Source organism: Canis aureus, chromosome 8 (genome assembly GCF_053574225.1).
Source record: "Canis aureus isolate CA01 chromosome 8, VMU_Caureus_v.1.0, whole genome shotgun sequence".
Lineage (NCBI taxonomy): Eukaryota > Metazoa > Chordata > Mammalia > Carnivora > Canidae > Canis > Canis aureus.
This window is the reverse complement of record NC_135618.1, coordinates 55,870,857-55,889,086: the sequence shown is the minus strand read 5'-3', so window position 1 is coordinate 55,889,086 and position 18,230 is coordinate 55,870,857. Positions and strand designations below refer to the sequence as shown.

Sequence of the window (18,230 nt, the reverse complement as noted above, 5' to 3'; positions counted from 1 at the left end):
CTGTCAGGTCTAAGTGGGTAAGGTCAGGGCCAGTCATGAAGACAGTGCCAATGGGGAAGATCCCAGGAAAGTGAACCAAAGCCGGAACAAAATAAAAGAACTAGGGGTGACAGTGGCACACAGGGTACATGGACTGCATTTCATCACTGGGACAAGGGAGGAGTGTGCATGGTGGAAAGTCCTACCAGGGCAGTTTCAACTACATGGAAAGGAATACCCCAAATGATGAGATTTTACCATGTGGAAATTCTTATCTCACATATGCGGTCTGGGCATAGAGAACTCACAGTCAGCTCAGCAGGCTGAGCTGTTGATCACCAACATCATCAATGACCCAGGTTCCTTCAACTCTCCCACTCTGCCATGCTTGGGACTTTAAGTACATCTCCCTCATTAATCCAAAAGTGCTGCCATGACCCCAGGCATTGCATCCTCACACAAAAATACCCAACAGGAAACAAGAAGGGATGTCTGCTCTTCTCAGAAAGATAAGCTTCTTTCCTGGAAGCTCTCTCCAGATTTCCCCAAGATCCCACTGAGCAAGAGTGAGCCACATGATCAGTCACTAACTACAGGGGAGCCTGGGATGCAAGCATCAGGCATATACGGCTTTTAGCATGTGAAGCAGCCTCTGCCAGAAAGAAGAGAGGGCTTTCAACAGGAATGGCTGTTGGGCAGGTGATCAAATGTACCCCAAGCTTTGGACAAAATTAAACCAAGGCTTTTGCCATATCCTCACGGAGCCCATGAGGTCATTCACTTAATAGTTTCCTTAAATCAACTTATCTTTTGTTTAACCTAAATTCCCTAACTTGGGTAGGAAATTTTCTATCCCCGCCATAAATTCAAAACCACTATTAGGTACATTCTTCCAATCCATATTAAAATAAGTTCATAATGATGAAAAGAAAACTTATTTGCCTGTTTTACCCAGAAGGATCCCCTGCCTCAACAATAGGAGCCAGGCTTTGAGATGCATGGAAGCAGGATAAACTCATTGCCCTCCTAATTCTTCAGCCCTGGTGTCAAGAATTCCCTGACAAAGAGCTACAAGGTGCATCGTAAGGTACCATCCTAACTACCTTTTTAGAATAGCAGGAGCAATTTAGCATCTCACCACCACTCTCCGTGCTCCAGCCATAAAGATGAAGACATTCAGCAAAACCATAGTAGAGGAACTAGCTGGTTTCCTGTACCATAATATCCCATTCCCCAAATGTTTTGTTTTGTCCTTTCCATTAAAATGAAAAATGTCTCCGTGACCATAGGGACCACTCTCTGTCTTGGAATTAAAACACTCCATCTTTTTTTTTTTTTTTTGGTCTAAGTGCACTCTTATTTATCCAAAAGGACACAGTGACAGTGGGCAGAGAGAGGTGCTCAGTGTCAGTTACTTACATCAGAGGCTGGGCCCTTGTCAGCGCCTGGGCAGGAGAAGGTGACAAATTCATGGCACCGCTTGTGCACAACGAAACAGCAGACTGCCAATGAGAAAACAAGGGGAGGAGGGAGGGAGGGAAGAAGGGGAGAGGAGAGGAGGAAGAGAGGGAAAGAGGGGGGAAAAGGTCATTAAACCTGGACTTCGCAACAAGGGAAGGTTTTAGAGCAAAATGAACAATGGCTTCAGCTTCCACATCTTGCCCTTTACTGAAGCCAAACTCGGGTATGGTGCTGCTGCATCCCACAAATCAGCTAAACTTCTAAAGGTTTTGAACTCAGGTTCAAAAGATCACAAATGCTCAAAATTACACTCCCCCTTCCCCGCCCCTGAAGATTACTTAAGCTGTTGGGTCTTGTGCTGGTTTTGAAACAGAATGTGGTTTCTTAGATGGGGCAGCACATGACATAGTCGGCTTGGGTTTAGGTCCAGAATGCATAAGGAGCACATATATTTAAACACCAGACTCACACTCAGAGAGATGTGCATAACAAGAAGGGTTGCGTAGAAAAACAGAGTGAGCAATAATGGCAGACCTGTGCCCCCACCTCACCCAGGACCAATGCCAACGGAGAGCAAATCTGCAATGCCTACTTTGTAACTCTCATAGTTTGCAACCAAATCCACACATACATGCATTTGAATTCCAGTGAGTTAAAGGCAGCTATGATATGGTTTCACGATCTGGGGATCATACCACTTGGGAGAATGGGCAGTCAGAGACGTTATACAAAATAAAATTCATTTGGGGGATATCTAGGTGGTTCAGCAGTTGAGCATCTGCCTTTGGCTCAGGTCATGATCCTGGGGTCCTGGAATCGAGCCCCACATCGGGCTCCCTACAGGGAGCCTGCTTCTCCCTGCCTATGTCTCTGCCCGTCTCTGGGTCCGTCATGAATAAACAAATAAAATCTTTAAAAGACTAATTTTTGTTATTGCTGTTCGAATCTACTTTTACAAACTCTAAACTGTGGTTTCCTGGAGAACAGGTACCACATTGTAGGAACCGGCTCAGAATCTTTCTAAAGAACATTGCCATTGAATGAAAACAGGCCTGGAAAGCTCAAGACTATCTCTAGTGATACAATGGATCTGGGTAACAATAAGTGGCTGCTAGCAGCACAAAAAGACTCGACCTGCCTACTGATGAAAGTACCATGAGGTACCTCTGTCACCTCATAGGTACTCCTTCTAAAAGAATCAAACCTGAATCAGTTCAAGCATTTTAATTCAACTACCAATTTACAGAAAATACAAGTGACAGAGGCATGTGTTAAATAACATCCCAAGGAGGCAGTGAGTAAAATAATTTTTTAATACACAGCAATGTAGAACATGAGATAACCAAATAATTTCTTCAGCAAATAAATTGCAAAGAGGACAGGAGAGAATTCTTCTTCTTCTTCTTCTTCTTTTTAGATTTATTTATTTATTTATTTATTTATTTATTTATTTATTTATTTAAGAGAGAGAAAGGGCCGGCAGAGGGAGTGGGCACAGGAAACAGAGGGAGAAGAGAAAGAATCTCAAGCAGAGATGACACAGGGCTTGATCTCACAACCCAGAGATCATTACCCGAGCCAAAATCGAGTCAGATGCTTAACCTACTAACGCACCCTGGAGCCCAGGACAGGAGAGACTTTGAGAGCTGTTAAACTCTTCCACATGATACCGCAGTGGTGGATAAATTTATAGATCATCAACTGTAACAAATCTACCACACTAATGCGATATTTTTTTAAAAGTGCTTCACATATATTAATTTGTTTGATATTCATAACAACACTACAAGGCACACTGTTTTATTGTTTTAATTGAGATATAACTGACAAGTAACAATATATTAGTTTCAGTATAGAAAATAATGATTCATTGTTAGGATGTACTGCAAAGTGATCAGCAAAATGTCCAGTTAACATCCATCACCACACATAGTTACAAATTTTTTCTTGTGATGAGATCTTTTAAGAGCTACTCTCCAAGTAACTTTATTTTATTTATTTATTTATTTATTTATTTATTTATTTATTTATTTATTTATTTTTGAGAGAGAGAGAGAGAGAGAGCGCCAGGTAGAGGGACAGGAGAGGGAGAGAGAATCTTAAGCAGGCTCCATACTCAGTGCAGAGTGCAACAACACAGGGCTTGATTTCACAACCTGAGAGCTGAAATCAAGAGTATGATGCTTAACCAACGGAGTCACCTAGGCGTCCCTCCTAGTAACTTTCAAATATACAATACAGTGCTATTAACTGTAATCACCACACTGTACACGACACACCCAGAACTTATTTCTTTTGACCACCTTCATCCATTTCATCCACCCTCCACCCCCTGCCTCTGGCAACCAACAAACTGTCCTCTATGTCTGTGAGTTTGGTTTTTGTTTTTTTGTCTTGGGGTTTTGAGTTTTTGAAGATTCCACACAAAACTGAGATTATATTTGTCTTTCTCTACCTGGCTTATTTCATTTGCAAAATGTTAATAAAGGGAGAACTAGGGTAGAAATGGGGTTGGGGGAGCATATGGGAACTCTGTACTTCCTAATCAATCTTTCTGTATATTTAAAACTGCTCAAAAAGAAAAAAAACTGCATGAAGAAAAGAGCAGAGCAGAGGAGCAATTTATATATTCAAAGTTCTTAATTGTTAACATACATATTCAAACTTACAATGTCGTACATGGGGTTTCTCAATTACCTATCACCTCTTGAGGAATGAGACAAGACTTTTAGCACATTTCGATGATATAGCCCTCTCCCACCCAAAGAGATTTAAGAAATGTATCAACTAGGGGCACCTGGGTGGCTCTGTGGTTGAGCATCTGCCTTCGGCTCAGATCATGATCCCTGGGTCCTGGAATCAAGTCTTGCATCAGGCTCCCTGTAAGGAGTCTGCTTCTCCCTCTGCCTCTCTTTCTGTGTCTCTCATGAATAAACAAATTAAATATATTTTTAAAAAAAAAGAAAATATCAACTAAATGCAATATGTGGACCTTGTTTGGACTCAGTTTAAATAAGCTACTAGTCTGAAACTATCTGGAGAATGGATATACTCACTTTTTGAGGATGGGAGGGAATTATTGCTATTGCTACTATAAATTTTCCGGTGTGATTATGATATTGTGGTTATTTTTTGTTAAAGAATACTTATCTTTGAAGTTACATCATGAAATCTCTATGGATAAGATGATATAATTAAAAATAATTCAGGGGGCACCTGGATGGCTCAATTGGTTAAGCAACTGACTCTTGGTTTTGGTTCAGGTCATGATCTCAGAGCTGTGAATTAGAGCTCCACACTCAGCAGAGTCGGGTCAAGATTCTCTCTCTCCCTCTCCCTTTTCTGCTGCCCCTCTTCTAACTCACGCCCCTCCCCCATTCTCTCTCAAATAAACAAAATCTTTTTTAAAAAAATAATTCAGGGGACACCTAGGTGGCTTGGTTGGTTGAGCATCTGACTCTTGATCTCAGGGTCATGAGTTCAAGCCCTGCATTGGACTCCATGCTGGGCATGGAACCTACTTTAAAAAAATAAAAATCAGTATGACAGGAAGGAGATAGAAAAGAGAAGGGTTATAGATGGAATAAAAATTAGTCATAACTGATTATATTTGAACCTGAGTGATGGACACATGAGGATTCATTATACTAAGCTGTCTACCTTAATTGATGTTTGATATTTCCCACAATACAAAAATTTTAAATCTTCATGGTTGGGGATCAAGAACAGTTCCAAAGGCCAATTTCTTTCTCCTTTGCTTACTCCTTTTTCTGTTTTAATAAGTGCTACATTTTATAAAGTCATATAGCTTTGTATAAAGACATTTATAAAGTTATATATGCTTGCGTAAAGTCTAATGTGCTTTGTATAAAGACATATCTGCTTTGTATAAAGAAGAAACTAAATCATAAGAAGTGGGGGTGGGAGAGGGCTATATCATTGAAATGTGCTAAAAGTCTTGTCTCATTCCTCAAAAGGTTATAGGTAATTGAGAAACCCCATGTACGACATTGTAAGTTTGAATATGTATGTTAACAATTAAGAAGTAGAATTAAGAACAAGAAGGGAGCCTACGTGGCTCAGTCAGGTATGCATCAGACTCTCGATTTCAGTTCAGGTCATGATATCAGGGCCATGAGATCAAGCCCCACATAAGGCTCCCTGCTCAGTGGGGAGTCTGCTCAAGATTCCCTCTCTCCTCCTCCCTCTGCCCCTCCCCAACCCATTCATGTTTTCTCCCTCTCTCCCTAAAAAATGAATAAGAATAGAAATATTATGTATAATCTGCAGACCACTAAAAGAAAAAACTGGACAAAGAAAACTCAGTCCAACTCAATCCACATATGCTTCCAAAGACCCTCCCACATGCCCCAATTTCATATAAATATTATTCTTTTCTTTTTTACATTTTATATGGCATGTCTTACACTTTAAATTCTTTAATCCATCTATAATTTCTTGCCACTTGATGTGCATGGGAATCTACTTTGCCATTTCTTTCCAAATAGGTGATCAATTGTCCCAAGATGTCTTGTTGAATAACCATCCCTCTCCACTGATTTCAAATGCCAATTTTATTATATGCTAAATAATTATATACACTGGGGTCTGTCTTTGGGCCTTCTGTTCTGTTCCCCTGCTCTGTCTTGGAGTATAGCAATATGGGTTTTAATTATAGTCTCTTTAGAATATGTTATATCTTGGCAGGGCAAGTCCTCTCTCATTATCCTTACTTTCAACATTTTCCTGGCATTCGCTGCGTGTTTATTCTTCCAAGTGAACTTTAGAATCAGTTTATCAAGCTTTTAAAAATATCAATGGAATTCTTATTGGGATTGCATTTAATCAACCCCCCCCAAAGAAACACTCATCAGAACTTTGACTGAAATTGTGTCAAACTTAGAAATTAAATTCTAGACAGCTGACACTTGTACAGCAATGAATCTATCAGGAACAGGGCATCCCCTTGTTAAAATCTGACTTCACATCTCCCAGTGAAGGCTTTGATTCTCTCTACAGGTCCTACATGTTTCTCATCTAGTATTAGAGGAGGGATCTTTTTTTTATGCAATTGTATCTGGACACTTTTTCCATTTTGTTTTCCAACTGGTGGTGGTTTACAGATAGGGAAGCAATATATTTATTTTGTAAGCATTGTTTTTATACTTTAATGGTTTTTTGTGGGATTTCGGTTTTTTTTTTTTTTTTTTTTTTTTTTTTTTTTTTTTTTAGTTTTCCAGGTAGAGAGCCATATTAGCTCCTATTATAATATTTTTCCTTTACCCTCTCTGATAGGTATGCCTCTTTTATTTCCTTATCTTCTTCCCCCTTCTCATATTTCCATGTGGAACAACAGGGATGAAAACAGAGAGTCTGTTCTAAGCTTTTACCAGCTTCTCTTCTCCCTCACTCTCTTCTCAAACTAACTCTTGGAATTTATCTTTGCCTTGGGAATTGTCTATAGTGTTCTCCTCAATGTGTATCCACTGTGTCCGCTCATCGGAAATAATGAAATGCCCCTTTTTCTTCACATTGTATTGTTAGGTAGTCTCTCTCTTTTTAATTTTTCCAGAGGTCGGTCTCCTTCATTGTCTATTTTATTATTCTACCATTATGCATTCTTTTTTCTTTAAGTAGGCTCCAATATAGGGCTTGAATTCATGACCCTGGGATCAAGAGCTGAGCTGAGATCAAGAGTCAGACACTTAACTGACTAAGCCACCCAGGCGTCCCCTTTTCTGCCAATAAAGACACAGATATATTTCTCAATTTGACTGCGTTTTTCCCCTACATTATCCATTGCTACTTTTATTTGCCCTGCTTATTTTTATTTTAATTATACTACTTATTCATATTTGTACTTGTATTACTTCAAGTTGAGGAGAACACTATAGACAATTCCTCTATTGAGGAGAACACTATAGACAATTCCTCTATTGAGGAGAACACTATAGACAATTCCCAAGGCAAATATAAATTCCAAGAGTTAGTTTGAGAAGAGAGTGAGGGAGAAGAGAAGCTGGTTACAAGTATCAATTCAGGAGTCAGATGGCCAGGTTTGGATCCTGCATCTTTTGCAAACTGAAATACTTGAGTACATTATTTTATTTCCCTGTGCCTCGGTTTCTTCTCTGGAAAATCATGGTGATAATAACAGCACCCATATGACAGGGATGTTGTCAGAATTAAATGAGTTAATCTACACTCAGAACTGTGCCTGGAATATCCCGAGTATTCAACAAACGTCTGCTGCTACTACTTACTGTTCTTTCTCAAGCTTCTTGAATGAACTGCTGAGTTAATTTATTCCCGCTCTTCTTCATTAAGAATTAAAAATTTTAAAGCTAAAAACCTCCCTTTCAAGTATAGCTATGGTGGTATCCTGTGTCTTATACTGAGTTGCCATTTTTAAGTTACTAAGTGGTCTATTGTGGTTCTAATTTCTTCTTTGACTCAGGAAGGTTGAGGGAAGTTGTTTCCTGCCACTGCCACAGCCATCAACATTTACAAGTCATCTTGTTCGTCTAGAATCTTTCTTCAAAATGCCTAAAATATCAGTTAAGATCTTCATCATCCTTAGTGTCTTTAAGGGGGAGTAGGGATCATCACTACTTTCCTGTGTCTGCTCCAATTCCGGCACATAAGTGATATTTAGGAAACCAGTCCTTTGTGAATGAATGAATGAACAAAAGAATGAATTACCATCAACCATGAAAAGAAGAAAGCCCAATCAACCTCGTGGGGCATTTAGCACCTGGCTGGCCTTCCAGAGACCAGCACCACAGAGAGGAGGAGGAGTACCAGCCACTTTCAAGGTCTTTTTAAGGCAGCTGTCCAGTTAGCCACAAAAATAAATAATCCATCCTCACCAAGGTAGAATCAATGTGCCAAGTGACTTGACTATACTCTATGGAGCATACTCTACGGAGAAGCTGAGAACATACTAGAAAGTTGATGAGCTTCTGGGTGCAGGAACTTCCTATACACAATGTGTTTCTGAAAGTTGTGCAAATCAAATTTCCCATTAACTAAAACACTACAAAGAAAAGTAGTAGGGCTGGCTATTTAAAGAAACAAACTAAATCCTTTTGTGATACAAATAAACACCCCCTCATTTCTGTTTGGCAAATTCAGGGTAAAACTGGTTTTGCTTAAATAAGAGACAACATTTACTGAGCTGCTGAAACTCGCACCAGGTCCTACTTTCAAACAGGTACCTTGGTAAGAGCCAAGAATTCCTCGATGCTTCATGGTTTATTCAAAAGCTCTTTGCTCTGCAGAAGTTAAAAGCCTGAAGCCTACAGTGCTCAGAAGCGGGCCTGTAGCCATACTTTGTTAGGACTATACAAGGAAGTCTCAAACTCAAATGCCTGGGGGCCAGGTTAGCAATGAAAATGTCTGAGAATGCATGCATGACCTGTCTAAATGGGGAAACTGCCACTCAATTCTGGCAGAGAATGAGATAAAGCTCCAGCTCTGTCCATCTCTCCCTCCCTTATTACATGTAAAGTCATAAAGGTCCCAGGCCAGCTTTGTAGGTAGAATGCCTCCCCCAACACTCATCAAAGATATCCATGTCCTGGAGCACCTGGGTGGCACAGATGGTTAAGCTGCCTTCAGCTCAGGTCATGATCTCCAAGTCCTGGGATCAAGCCCTACATTGGACTCCCAGCTAAACGGGGAGCCTGCTTCTCCCTCTCCTTCTGCCTCTCCTCTTGCTTGTTCTCTCTCTGTGTCAAATGAATAAATAAGAAAATCATATTATATATATATATATATATATAATATATGATTTAAGTTTTTATTTATTTATTCACAAGAGATACAGAGAGAGAAAGAGAGAGGCAGAGACACAGGCAGAGGGAGAAGCAGGGTCCCTGCATATATATATATATGTATATGTATATGTATATATAAAGATATCCATGTCCTAATTCCTGGAACTTGTGACTGTTACCTTGCATGGAAAAATGGGACTTTGCAGATATGATTAAATTAAGGATCTTGAGATGGAAAATTATTCTGGATTATACGGGTGCAACCAATGTAATCATAAGGGTTCTTATGGCATGGGGGCAGGAGGGTCAGAGGAGAAGATGTGACAACCGAAGCACAGTTTGCAGTGATGCCGTTGCTGGAAAGGAACACAAACCAAGGAGTGTAGGTGGCCTCCAGCAGCTAGACAAGGCACAGAACAAATTGTCCCCCTGGGGCATCCAGAAGGGATATAGTCCTGCCAACATCTTCACTTTACCCCCATAAGACCCATTTTCAGACTTCTGACCCGGAATCAAAAGATTATAAATTTATGTCACAAGAAGCCACTGTGTTTGCAGGAACTTGCTACAATAGCCACAGGAAAATTATATGCCAGCTAATGATTGCTCCCAGAAGCAGAAGACTATAGTCAAAATCCCAGGAGGCTTCTCCAGAGTTCTGCCCCAAAAACGCAGTGGGATCCCAACTTTGTTTCACACTGCACACACATACACATACACACCCCAAATTTTCAATTCTAACCACTATAATTTATTCATTGCATCCAAAGAGAAGACCAAATCAAGTCATCAAAATTTTATTTTTTCTCTTTAGAGTTGATTCTCGCCTTCTACCTTATTTTCATCAGGGTCCAGAGTGGACAACTGACACCCTTGGAAGCAATCTTTGTCCTAAATCCACATCAACCTGCAAGAGAAATTCCATCTGTGCTGGGAGAAGAAAAAGAAGGGCCCTTGGGTTTTTCCTCAATGCTCACCTGTCTAGGAGGCCCCCTAAACAGCCAGTTTTCAAGGGAGAAAACCTGTCTTCTGCTAAGAGTTCCAGACAGAGGCCTGTGGGATCCACTGGACCCAGGTGTGACCTACATTTACCACCTAGAAACTGAAGCTATCCACTACACCTCTCTGAGCCCGTTTCTCTTCCCCAAAATGGGAATAATAATAATAGCACCTACTCTCAGAAGGCTGTTGCAAAGCACAAATGAGGCAACACATACAAAGTGCCGGGCAGAAAGAACATTCAAGTTGGAGCCACCAGATGCAAATGTTGCTTTGCAGTGGCTGGGGAGGAGCCCTATTTCCTCCCGGGTTGAAGCCGGTTCACAGGAATGAAACTCTGCCCAGTGTCCAAGATGAAGTGCAGCTCCCACATATGCTTTCCCAAACCATCTCCATGATCAAAGGCACCGTTTCCACCCAACACCTGGCTCCCTGGCATTCAGAAGACTGGCCCAGGGATGCCTGGGTGGCTCAGCAGTTGAGTGTCTGCCTTAGGCTCAGAGTGTGATCCCAGGGTCCTGGGATCGAGCCCTGAATCAGGCTCCTGCAGGGACCCTGCTTCTCCCTCTGCCTGTGTCTCTGCCTCTCTCTTTCTCTCTCTGTATCTCTTGTGAATAAATAAATAAAAACTTAAAAAAAAACAGACTGGTCCACATTGCCATGCCACTTGATCCACAGAGGGCTGTCACACCCACAATGGCACCAGAGCCATGTCACAGCCCTGTGAGGAGGACGTTCTGACCTGTGTTGTGTGGACAAGGGTGCTGAGGCACAGAAAGAAATGACATGCCCGAGGGCGTCCAGCTAGTCTGTGGCACTGCTTATGTTTGAAACCAGGTCTGTCTTCCTCTAGAGCCCACACTCCACTTACGCGGTGTCACTGCATTTGTGTTTGTCATCTCTCTCACTCTTCCAGAAGAAATCCTCCCCCGCTTTCCTCACCCCCGCCATCCAGTCAGTTGCTAAATCCTACTGAATCTTCCTTCGCAACATCTTTTATGCCATATCCTCCTGTACACTCCCCGCTGATTCCACCCTAACTGCCCCCAGCAACTCAGACAAGCAATCTCGCCATGAAGCCTTAACTGGGCTCCCCCAAAACGGACGCATCTCCTTAATATCTCATCCCTACAAGCCAAAGTTTTCCATAACCAGAAAGGAGATGAGACTATCCGTGTCCCACGGTCACTATGAAATCTAAGTGGGATGTCATGTACAAACGCACAGACACAGAGCACAAAGTAAGCTCAATGAAGGTTTATTTACTTCCTTCCAGGTTAGAGGGGTTCGCCGGACAAGCTCTACTGCCAAGATTGGATTCTACACCAGGGCCATATTTATTAGCTCTGTGACCTTGAATGAGTCCATTGACCTTGCTGTGTCTCCATTTCCTAGTCTATAAAATAGAATTAGTAAAAGTACTTTCCTCACAGAGCTGTTACAAGGATTGAATGAGTTCATCTTAGCACACTGTATGGACACAGTAAGTGCTAAATTGATACTTAGTATTGTTGGTAAGATTCCTACCTGTTCCCCTCCACCTACACTCTTAGAATAATTCATGCTCTGAAAACTCACTTTTTATATTATTTCCCTGCCCTGACACATTCACTGGCTGCCTACGGCTCAAAGGTTTGCTTTCCAATATGGCAGCCAATAGTCACATGGGGCTATGCCAATTTAAATTAATTAGGTAAAATTTAAAATTGATTTCCTCATTCACACCAACCACATTTCAAGTGCTTACTAGTCATCGTGGTGAGCAACCACCATATTGGACACTCATCGTAGAAAGTCTTATTGGAGGGGTGCCTGGGTGGCTCAGTCAGTTGGGAATCTGCCTTTGGCTCAGGTTGTCATCCTAGGGTCCTGGGATCGAGCCCCTACTCAGCTCCTTGCTCAGTGGGGAGTCTGCTTCTCCCTTTCCCCCCTACTCATGTTCTCTTTTGCTAGCTCTCTCTCTCAAATAAATAAATAAAATCTTTAAAAGAAAAAAAAAAGAAAGTCTTATTGGACAGCACTGGCTTAAGAATAAAGTTGAATACAGTAGCCTGGCATCCATTCACAGGATCACCACAGTATAACTGTACTCTTCTCTCTTCTGACTCCACTGTCCCACACTCCTGCCCCAGCTAGATGACACTCCCTCTCTATAATGTATTCATTTCCTACTGTGTGGATATGTTCCACAAGCATATCCATCCCACAAACCCATCCATGCCATGCAGTCCGCAAAGGAAATGTAAGGCAGAGGAGCTCCAACCAGCAGGCTGAAGGCCAGACTGGAATAAAAATAGCACATTCCACGTGATAATTCAGCTCAGGAGCCCCATGGGACAGACAATGGTTGGCTCATCCTCCCTACTTTAAAGCAGGGGTCACCAACTCAAATGCCTACTGAGGCCAGGCCTTATGACTAAGTGAGGCAAGCCAGTGTAATACAGCAGGCAGGGAAGGGTGGCTGAGCTGAACCAGAGAGTGTATACCCAACCCGGGGACACCCAGCTCCATCCAGCAGCAGCCCTGGGATCACTGAGGTCAAGCACTTGCCAGATAGGATTTTTTTAAAGCTCTGTGCAACCCATCCAAAGACCTCTGAGTCCCTCCAGTTTACAAGCTCTGTTTTAGTGGGTCATCCTGACTCACTTTGGTTATCTATTATCTCTGAGCTAAAATATCCCCAAGCGCAGAATAGGAATAAGGGGCACCTGGGTGGCTTAGTTTGTTAACCATCTGCCTCTGGCATAGGTCATGATCCCAGGGTCCTAGCATCCTGCCCTGCACCAGGCTCCTTGCTCAGCGGGGAGTCTGCTTCTCCCTCTCCCTCAGATCCTCCTCCTTGCTCATGTTCTCTCTCTCCCGTTCTTTCTCTCAAATAAATAACTAAAAATCTTTTTTTTAAAAAAAAAACCTACTTCATTTAGGATTATGAGGATGAGACCAGATTAATGTGCCTGGAGTATGCTTGCCTCCCATCTAATTCTTAATAAAAATATGAATGGATGCATTAACAACAAATGGATCAATGAATGACTTGGCCCTTTGGTCACTCTCACATTCAGAAATCGCTCACCACGGCTGAGTTAAAAAGAAGGCAACTGTGGCCAGGGGCAGTGGGAGCAGTCTGTGGGGATCCACAGGTGACTGGCCTCAACGGTCAAGGCGTACGAGCTCAGATGGCCACCTCACAGTCCTGTGTAGCCAGCTTGGAGTGTACATGAGAACTTCTTTTTAAAACAGCACAACAGGGCAGGCCGGGTGGCTCAGCGGTTTAGTGCTGCCTTCAGCCCAGGGCGTGATCCTGAGGTCCTGGGATCGAGTCCCACATCAGGCTCCCTGCATGGAGCCTGCTTCTCCCTCTGCCTTTCTCTCTCTCTCCTCTCTGTGTATTTTCATGAATAAATAAATAAAATATTTTTTAAAAATTAAAAAAAAATAAAACGGCACACCAGACTTATGGCTTCAACTTCAAACATGGCAAATGAGCATACAGATGAGAATCACTACATTACTCCATTATTGGAGGCAAATATTCTCTCCAATTTCTTATGTGTCCTGAGTCTACACCTATGCATGGAGTGAGACATTCTATATTTCCTTTTTGGTTTTTTTTTTTTTTTTAACATATGTCCCTTTTGTTTTCCCCATATGATGCAACTCCACGCCACTGGTTCGCAGCCCAGGCTGCACACTGAGTCACCTAGAGTTTTTAAAACCCACCTCCAGAGGTTCTGATTAAGTGGAGAGTGTGGGAGGGAGAGGCTGAGTACAGATACACTTAAAAGCTTCGATGAGGGCGCATGGCTCAGTGGTTGAGCGTCTGCCTTCGGCTCAGGAAGGCTCAGGTCGCAATCCTGGGGTCCTGAGATCAAGTCCTGCATTGAGCTCCCTGCAGGGAGCCTGCCTCTCCCTCTGCCTCTGTCTCTGCCTCTCTCTGCGTGCCTCTTATGAATAAATAAAATCTTTTAAAATTATAATAAATAAATAAATAAATAAATAAATAAATAAATAAATAAATACCCCACTGATTTGAATGTTGAAAAGTATGTGATCTGCACACCCCGGGGTTCCTGCTCGTCCCCAAACTAACACATCTGGAGGCCTACTCCATCTCACTATGCAAAGAACGGCCTCATTCTGGTCCCCCAAATGCATCTTACTCCATCCTATGGACAGGCTACCATTTCTGTACCCAGTCTCGTAAGGAATTCCTAGAGGCCTGATGAGAATTTTTTCTTCCTGTAAGAGAGGAAGAGGCAAGAACAGACTTCATTTAGCAACCGCCAAGAACAGCAGAGAGAACACAAAAGCAAAAGCAATAACCTTGCCGTGGTCAGCAGTTGCAGGAAAGGAATGTTTTCCTTTATAATGTTACCAGATTTATTTAACTAAGCAAGATAAAGCTGTGGAGTCAACAAGAGGTAAATAATAAGCCTCAGAAGTAAATAAATCCACCTTAAAAAAAAAAAAAAAAAAAGAAGTAAATAAATCCAGGAGAAGAAACCCCGCCCCCCACCTTCTGCTATACCAATCCTGGGGAGATAGGCCCCCCAGGCAGGACAGTTGCAGGAAACATCCTGCTTGTTTGGATAACACATGGAGACTGTTCCTGACCCCTTGGCCTCCCCTTTTTGATCAGGCCCCGAATGTGGGGGCAGCAAGACATAATGCCATGGCCTAAGTGAAAATAGCAACATCCCTTCATTCACCACGCATATCCAGCCCTAGAAGCGCTCAGATCAAAAGACCTGCTCCCCAAACCAAGTGTGGTGGGCATCTCTTGTCTGTCTAACCAGCATCCATCCTTTGTGTTTCTGTACCTTTGGAAAATTGTCCTGCTCTGACCCCTCTCCCCCACCCACCACCCCATTCCCACAAGCTGGTAAAGATGATGCTCACTCTCGGGCTCCCAGAGTCAGACATAGGACCCAGGCCACAGGGTAGATTCAGGGATGGGCATGTGACTCAAGCTGCCCAGTGAGAACTGGGTACAGGACTTTTGCTAGAAGTATTAGGAAAGAGGACGTACTTTCCAGCAGTATTGCTAAGCTGGTAGGGAATGAGTATTAGCACAAAGACAGCGCTGTTATGAGAGTTCAACAAAGAGAAAAGCAGAGCTAAGAGACATTTGATGACCACATATAAGTACCTGGATCCACTCAGGCCTGAATCCCCACCCCTCGACTGTCTAAATAAGTTTTAAAATCCCTCGTTGCCTAAATCAACTAGAAGTGAGTCTTTTTTCTTCAGAACAAAGGACTTCTAACTAATAAGCCAAAAGGTAAAAAGTGGAAGAGTGGCCAGTGAGTTCCCCTATTTTTGCCTGTGTTCCCTGTATCTCTATAAATAAACCTCTTCTTTTTTTAAATTTATTTTTAGTGTTTTAAAAGATTGTATTTATTTATTCATGAGAGATACAGAGAGAGACAGAGACATAGGCGAAGGGAGAAGCAGGCTTCCTATGGGGACCCTGATGCAGGACTCAATCCCCAGATCCCAGGATCACGACCTGAGCCAAAGGCAGATGCTCAACCACTGAGCCATCCAGGTACTCCTCTTCTTTTTTTTTTTTTAATTAAGGGTTTGTTTGTTTTTAAGATTTACTCATTTATTCACAGAGACAGAGGCAGAAACACAGGCAAAGGGAGAAGCAAACTCCCTGTGGGGAGCTTGATACAGGTCTCGATCCCAGGACCCCAGGATCACAACCGGAGCCAAAGGCAGCCACTCAACCACTGAGCCACCCAGGCGCCCAGCAGTTTGGTTTTAAGAACACTCAATTCGATCAGTCTGTTTGGGTGAATCGAGGCAGGGTGGGATACAGTGCCTCACTCTTCCCTTAATTCCTGTAAGCAGTGCAGCCCCCAATGAGGAAAAGTACACCTAGGAGTTTGCTCAGTAAGAGACAGTATTAGAAGATTTAAAAAATTGACAAGCCTCCTTTATCCACAGACACCTGTTACTTGGGCTTCTTTCCAGTAAGTGCCCATGGGGCGGGCACATCCTCCTCACTGATGCAACTGTGATTTATAATGTCTGCCAACTCCCAGCTCCTACCCTTGCTGACGAAGGAAGGACCACATAGCCACAAGGCCAAGGCCTTCCTTGACATGACAATGAGTCACATCCACCAAATTGTGCCTTTGGAGCTGGGTGGCTTGAAGCCAAGAGATAAATAAATTCATGTCAATCTCGGTCCCCCAACTCACTCTAAAAAGCAAACAGAAAGCTTAATGTTCTGGCCTACAACTCTGCAAGGAGGGGGTGAGCCTGCTGTGTGAATATCTACAAAAATCAGCAAGTCAAGGACAAGGCCATGGGTGTCATACATGGTATACGTTGGTTTTGCCTGCCCAGCATCCCCTGCCCCTTCTTCTGGTAACTGGCATGTTGATTCTCCTTTGGGAAATCAGCCCTTCTCCATTGTCTGCAGTCCTTGATGGGGCTGTCAGTCATGGTGGCAGCTCTACCCTGGCCAAGGGTTTGGCCCTGTGACTCAGGATCAGCCCATCCTACTCTTTCTCCTGGGAATTTTGTCCTTGAATAAACAGTATCTCCCCACAAAGGTTGCCCATCGATTCCTGCCACCTAGATCCAAGAGCTACTCTGAACCCTGTACTTTCTAAGGCCTGGTACTGCATCAATGTAGTACTCTATACGCTTCCAATTGATTTTTTTTTTAAGACAACTAGAGTCCACATCTGTTGCTTACAAAGAACCAAACAACCCTAGACACTTCAAAGACATTTGATCTCACCCCATCCTGATGCAAGTATCCCTCCTACAACTTCCCCAAGAGATGGCCATCAAGCTTTCATTGCACACTTCCTGGACAAAAAGAGCTCTTCTATGGACAGCTCTACTATCAGAAAGTTCTCAAGAATGCACAGAAGTAGGCCTCCTGTAACTCTCTGGCCCTGCCCTCTGTGGCCCCTTCCCCCTTACCTGGCTTCTTCTCCTCCTGCTCTTGACCCCACCCATTGGGTATTGGAATTCTTCAAGACTCTATCCCAGGTTCTCATCTCCTGCTACAAAGACTCTCTCCCTAGGCCATCATGTCAATCGGAGACTTCTTAACTCCATTCATGCTGGTGAACACACATTTGTACCTCTCAGCCCCACCACCCTGGGCCCCACAACCATCGATCCACCTACTTCCACAGCCCCACCCTTTGGAGAGGAAACAACATGCCCTAAACCAACATCTGTTCTTCTGCCTCACTTCTGATGCTTCCTCTCTCAGGATGTGCCTACATCACTCACCCTGGGAGCTACCCTTGACTCCTCCCTCACCACCCATAATCACTTTCATTCATCAATTCTGTCTAATCCAACCTGTGACTGCCACTTAACCAGCCTACTGCTCTCAGCCACTGTCTGTGGTCTCTGAAGCTTGCTTTTTGTCTACCTAACTCCTATCATTCTTCAGATCTTTGATTAAATGTCCTCTCAGAGAGTCCTCCTTGACCCACTGATCTGGGCTTTACCTCTTTACTGAATAATCGACCCCATTCGACTCAACCTCTTATGATTTTGGATAATAAAAGGGGGATGAAGGCAGCCCGGGTGGCTCAGCGGTTTAGCACCGCCTTCGGCCCAGGTTGTGATCCTGGAGACCTAGGATCGAGTCCCACATCAGGCTCCCTGCATGGAGCCTGAGCCTGCTTCTCCCTCTGCCTGTGTCTCTGCCTCCTCCTCTCTCTCACTCTGTGTCTCTCATGAATAAATAAACAAAATCTTTTTAGAAAAAGGTGGGGGGATGAAAAGAGTATCTACTCACCAAGTTGCTGGGAGATTAAATACAACAACATATGAAAAACTTGCACAGAAAAAATAAGCCTTAAACACAATAACTGGCACATAGTCAATTCATCATAAATATTAGCTATTGCTAATTATTGTTATTATTGGGACTATGAATGATAATACATTTCCCTCCTAGACTATTAACTCAATTCAAGCAGAAGAACCACATGCTTTGTTTGCTACCATATGCCTAGTGCTGGTACATAA

The 18,230-nt window shown here is 42.9% G+C and overlaps 1 protein-coding gene across 2 annotated transcripts in view; it reads right to left on the bottom strand.

Annotated features, from left to right (window-relative positions):
• Positions 1-18,230, bottom strand: part of PRKCB (protein kinase C beta) — a 325,998-nt gene that overhangs the window by 189,623 nt on the left and 118,145 nt on the right. For both annotated transcript variants that reach the window (XM_077907036.1, XM_077907037.1), the window contains exon 3: positions 1,399-1,481. In XM_077907036.1, the coding sequence (XP_077763162.1) occupies positions 1,399-1,481 (83 nt within the window). The remainder of the gene's footprint in view (positions 1-1,398; positions 1,482-18,230) is intronic.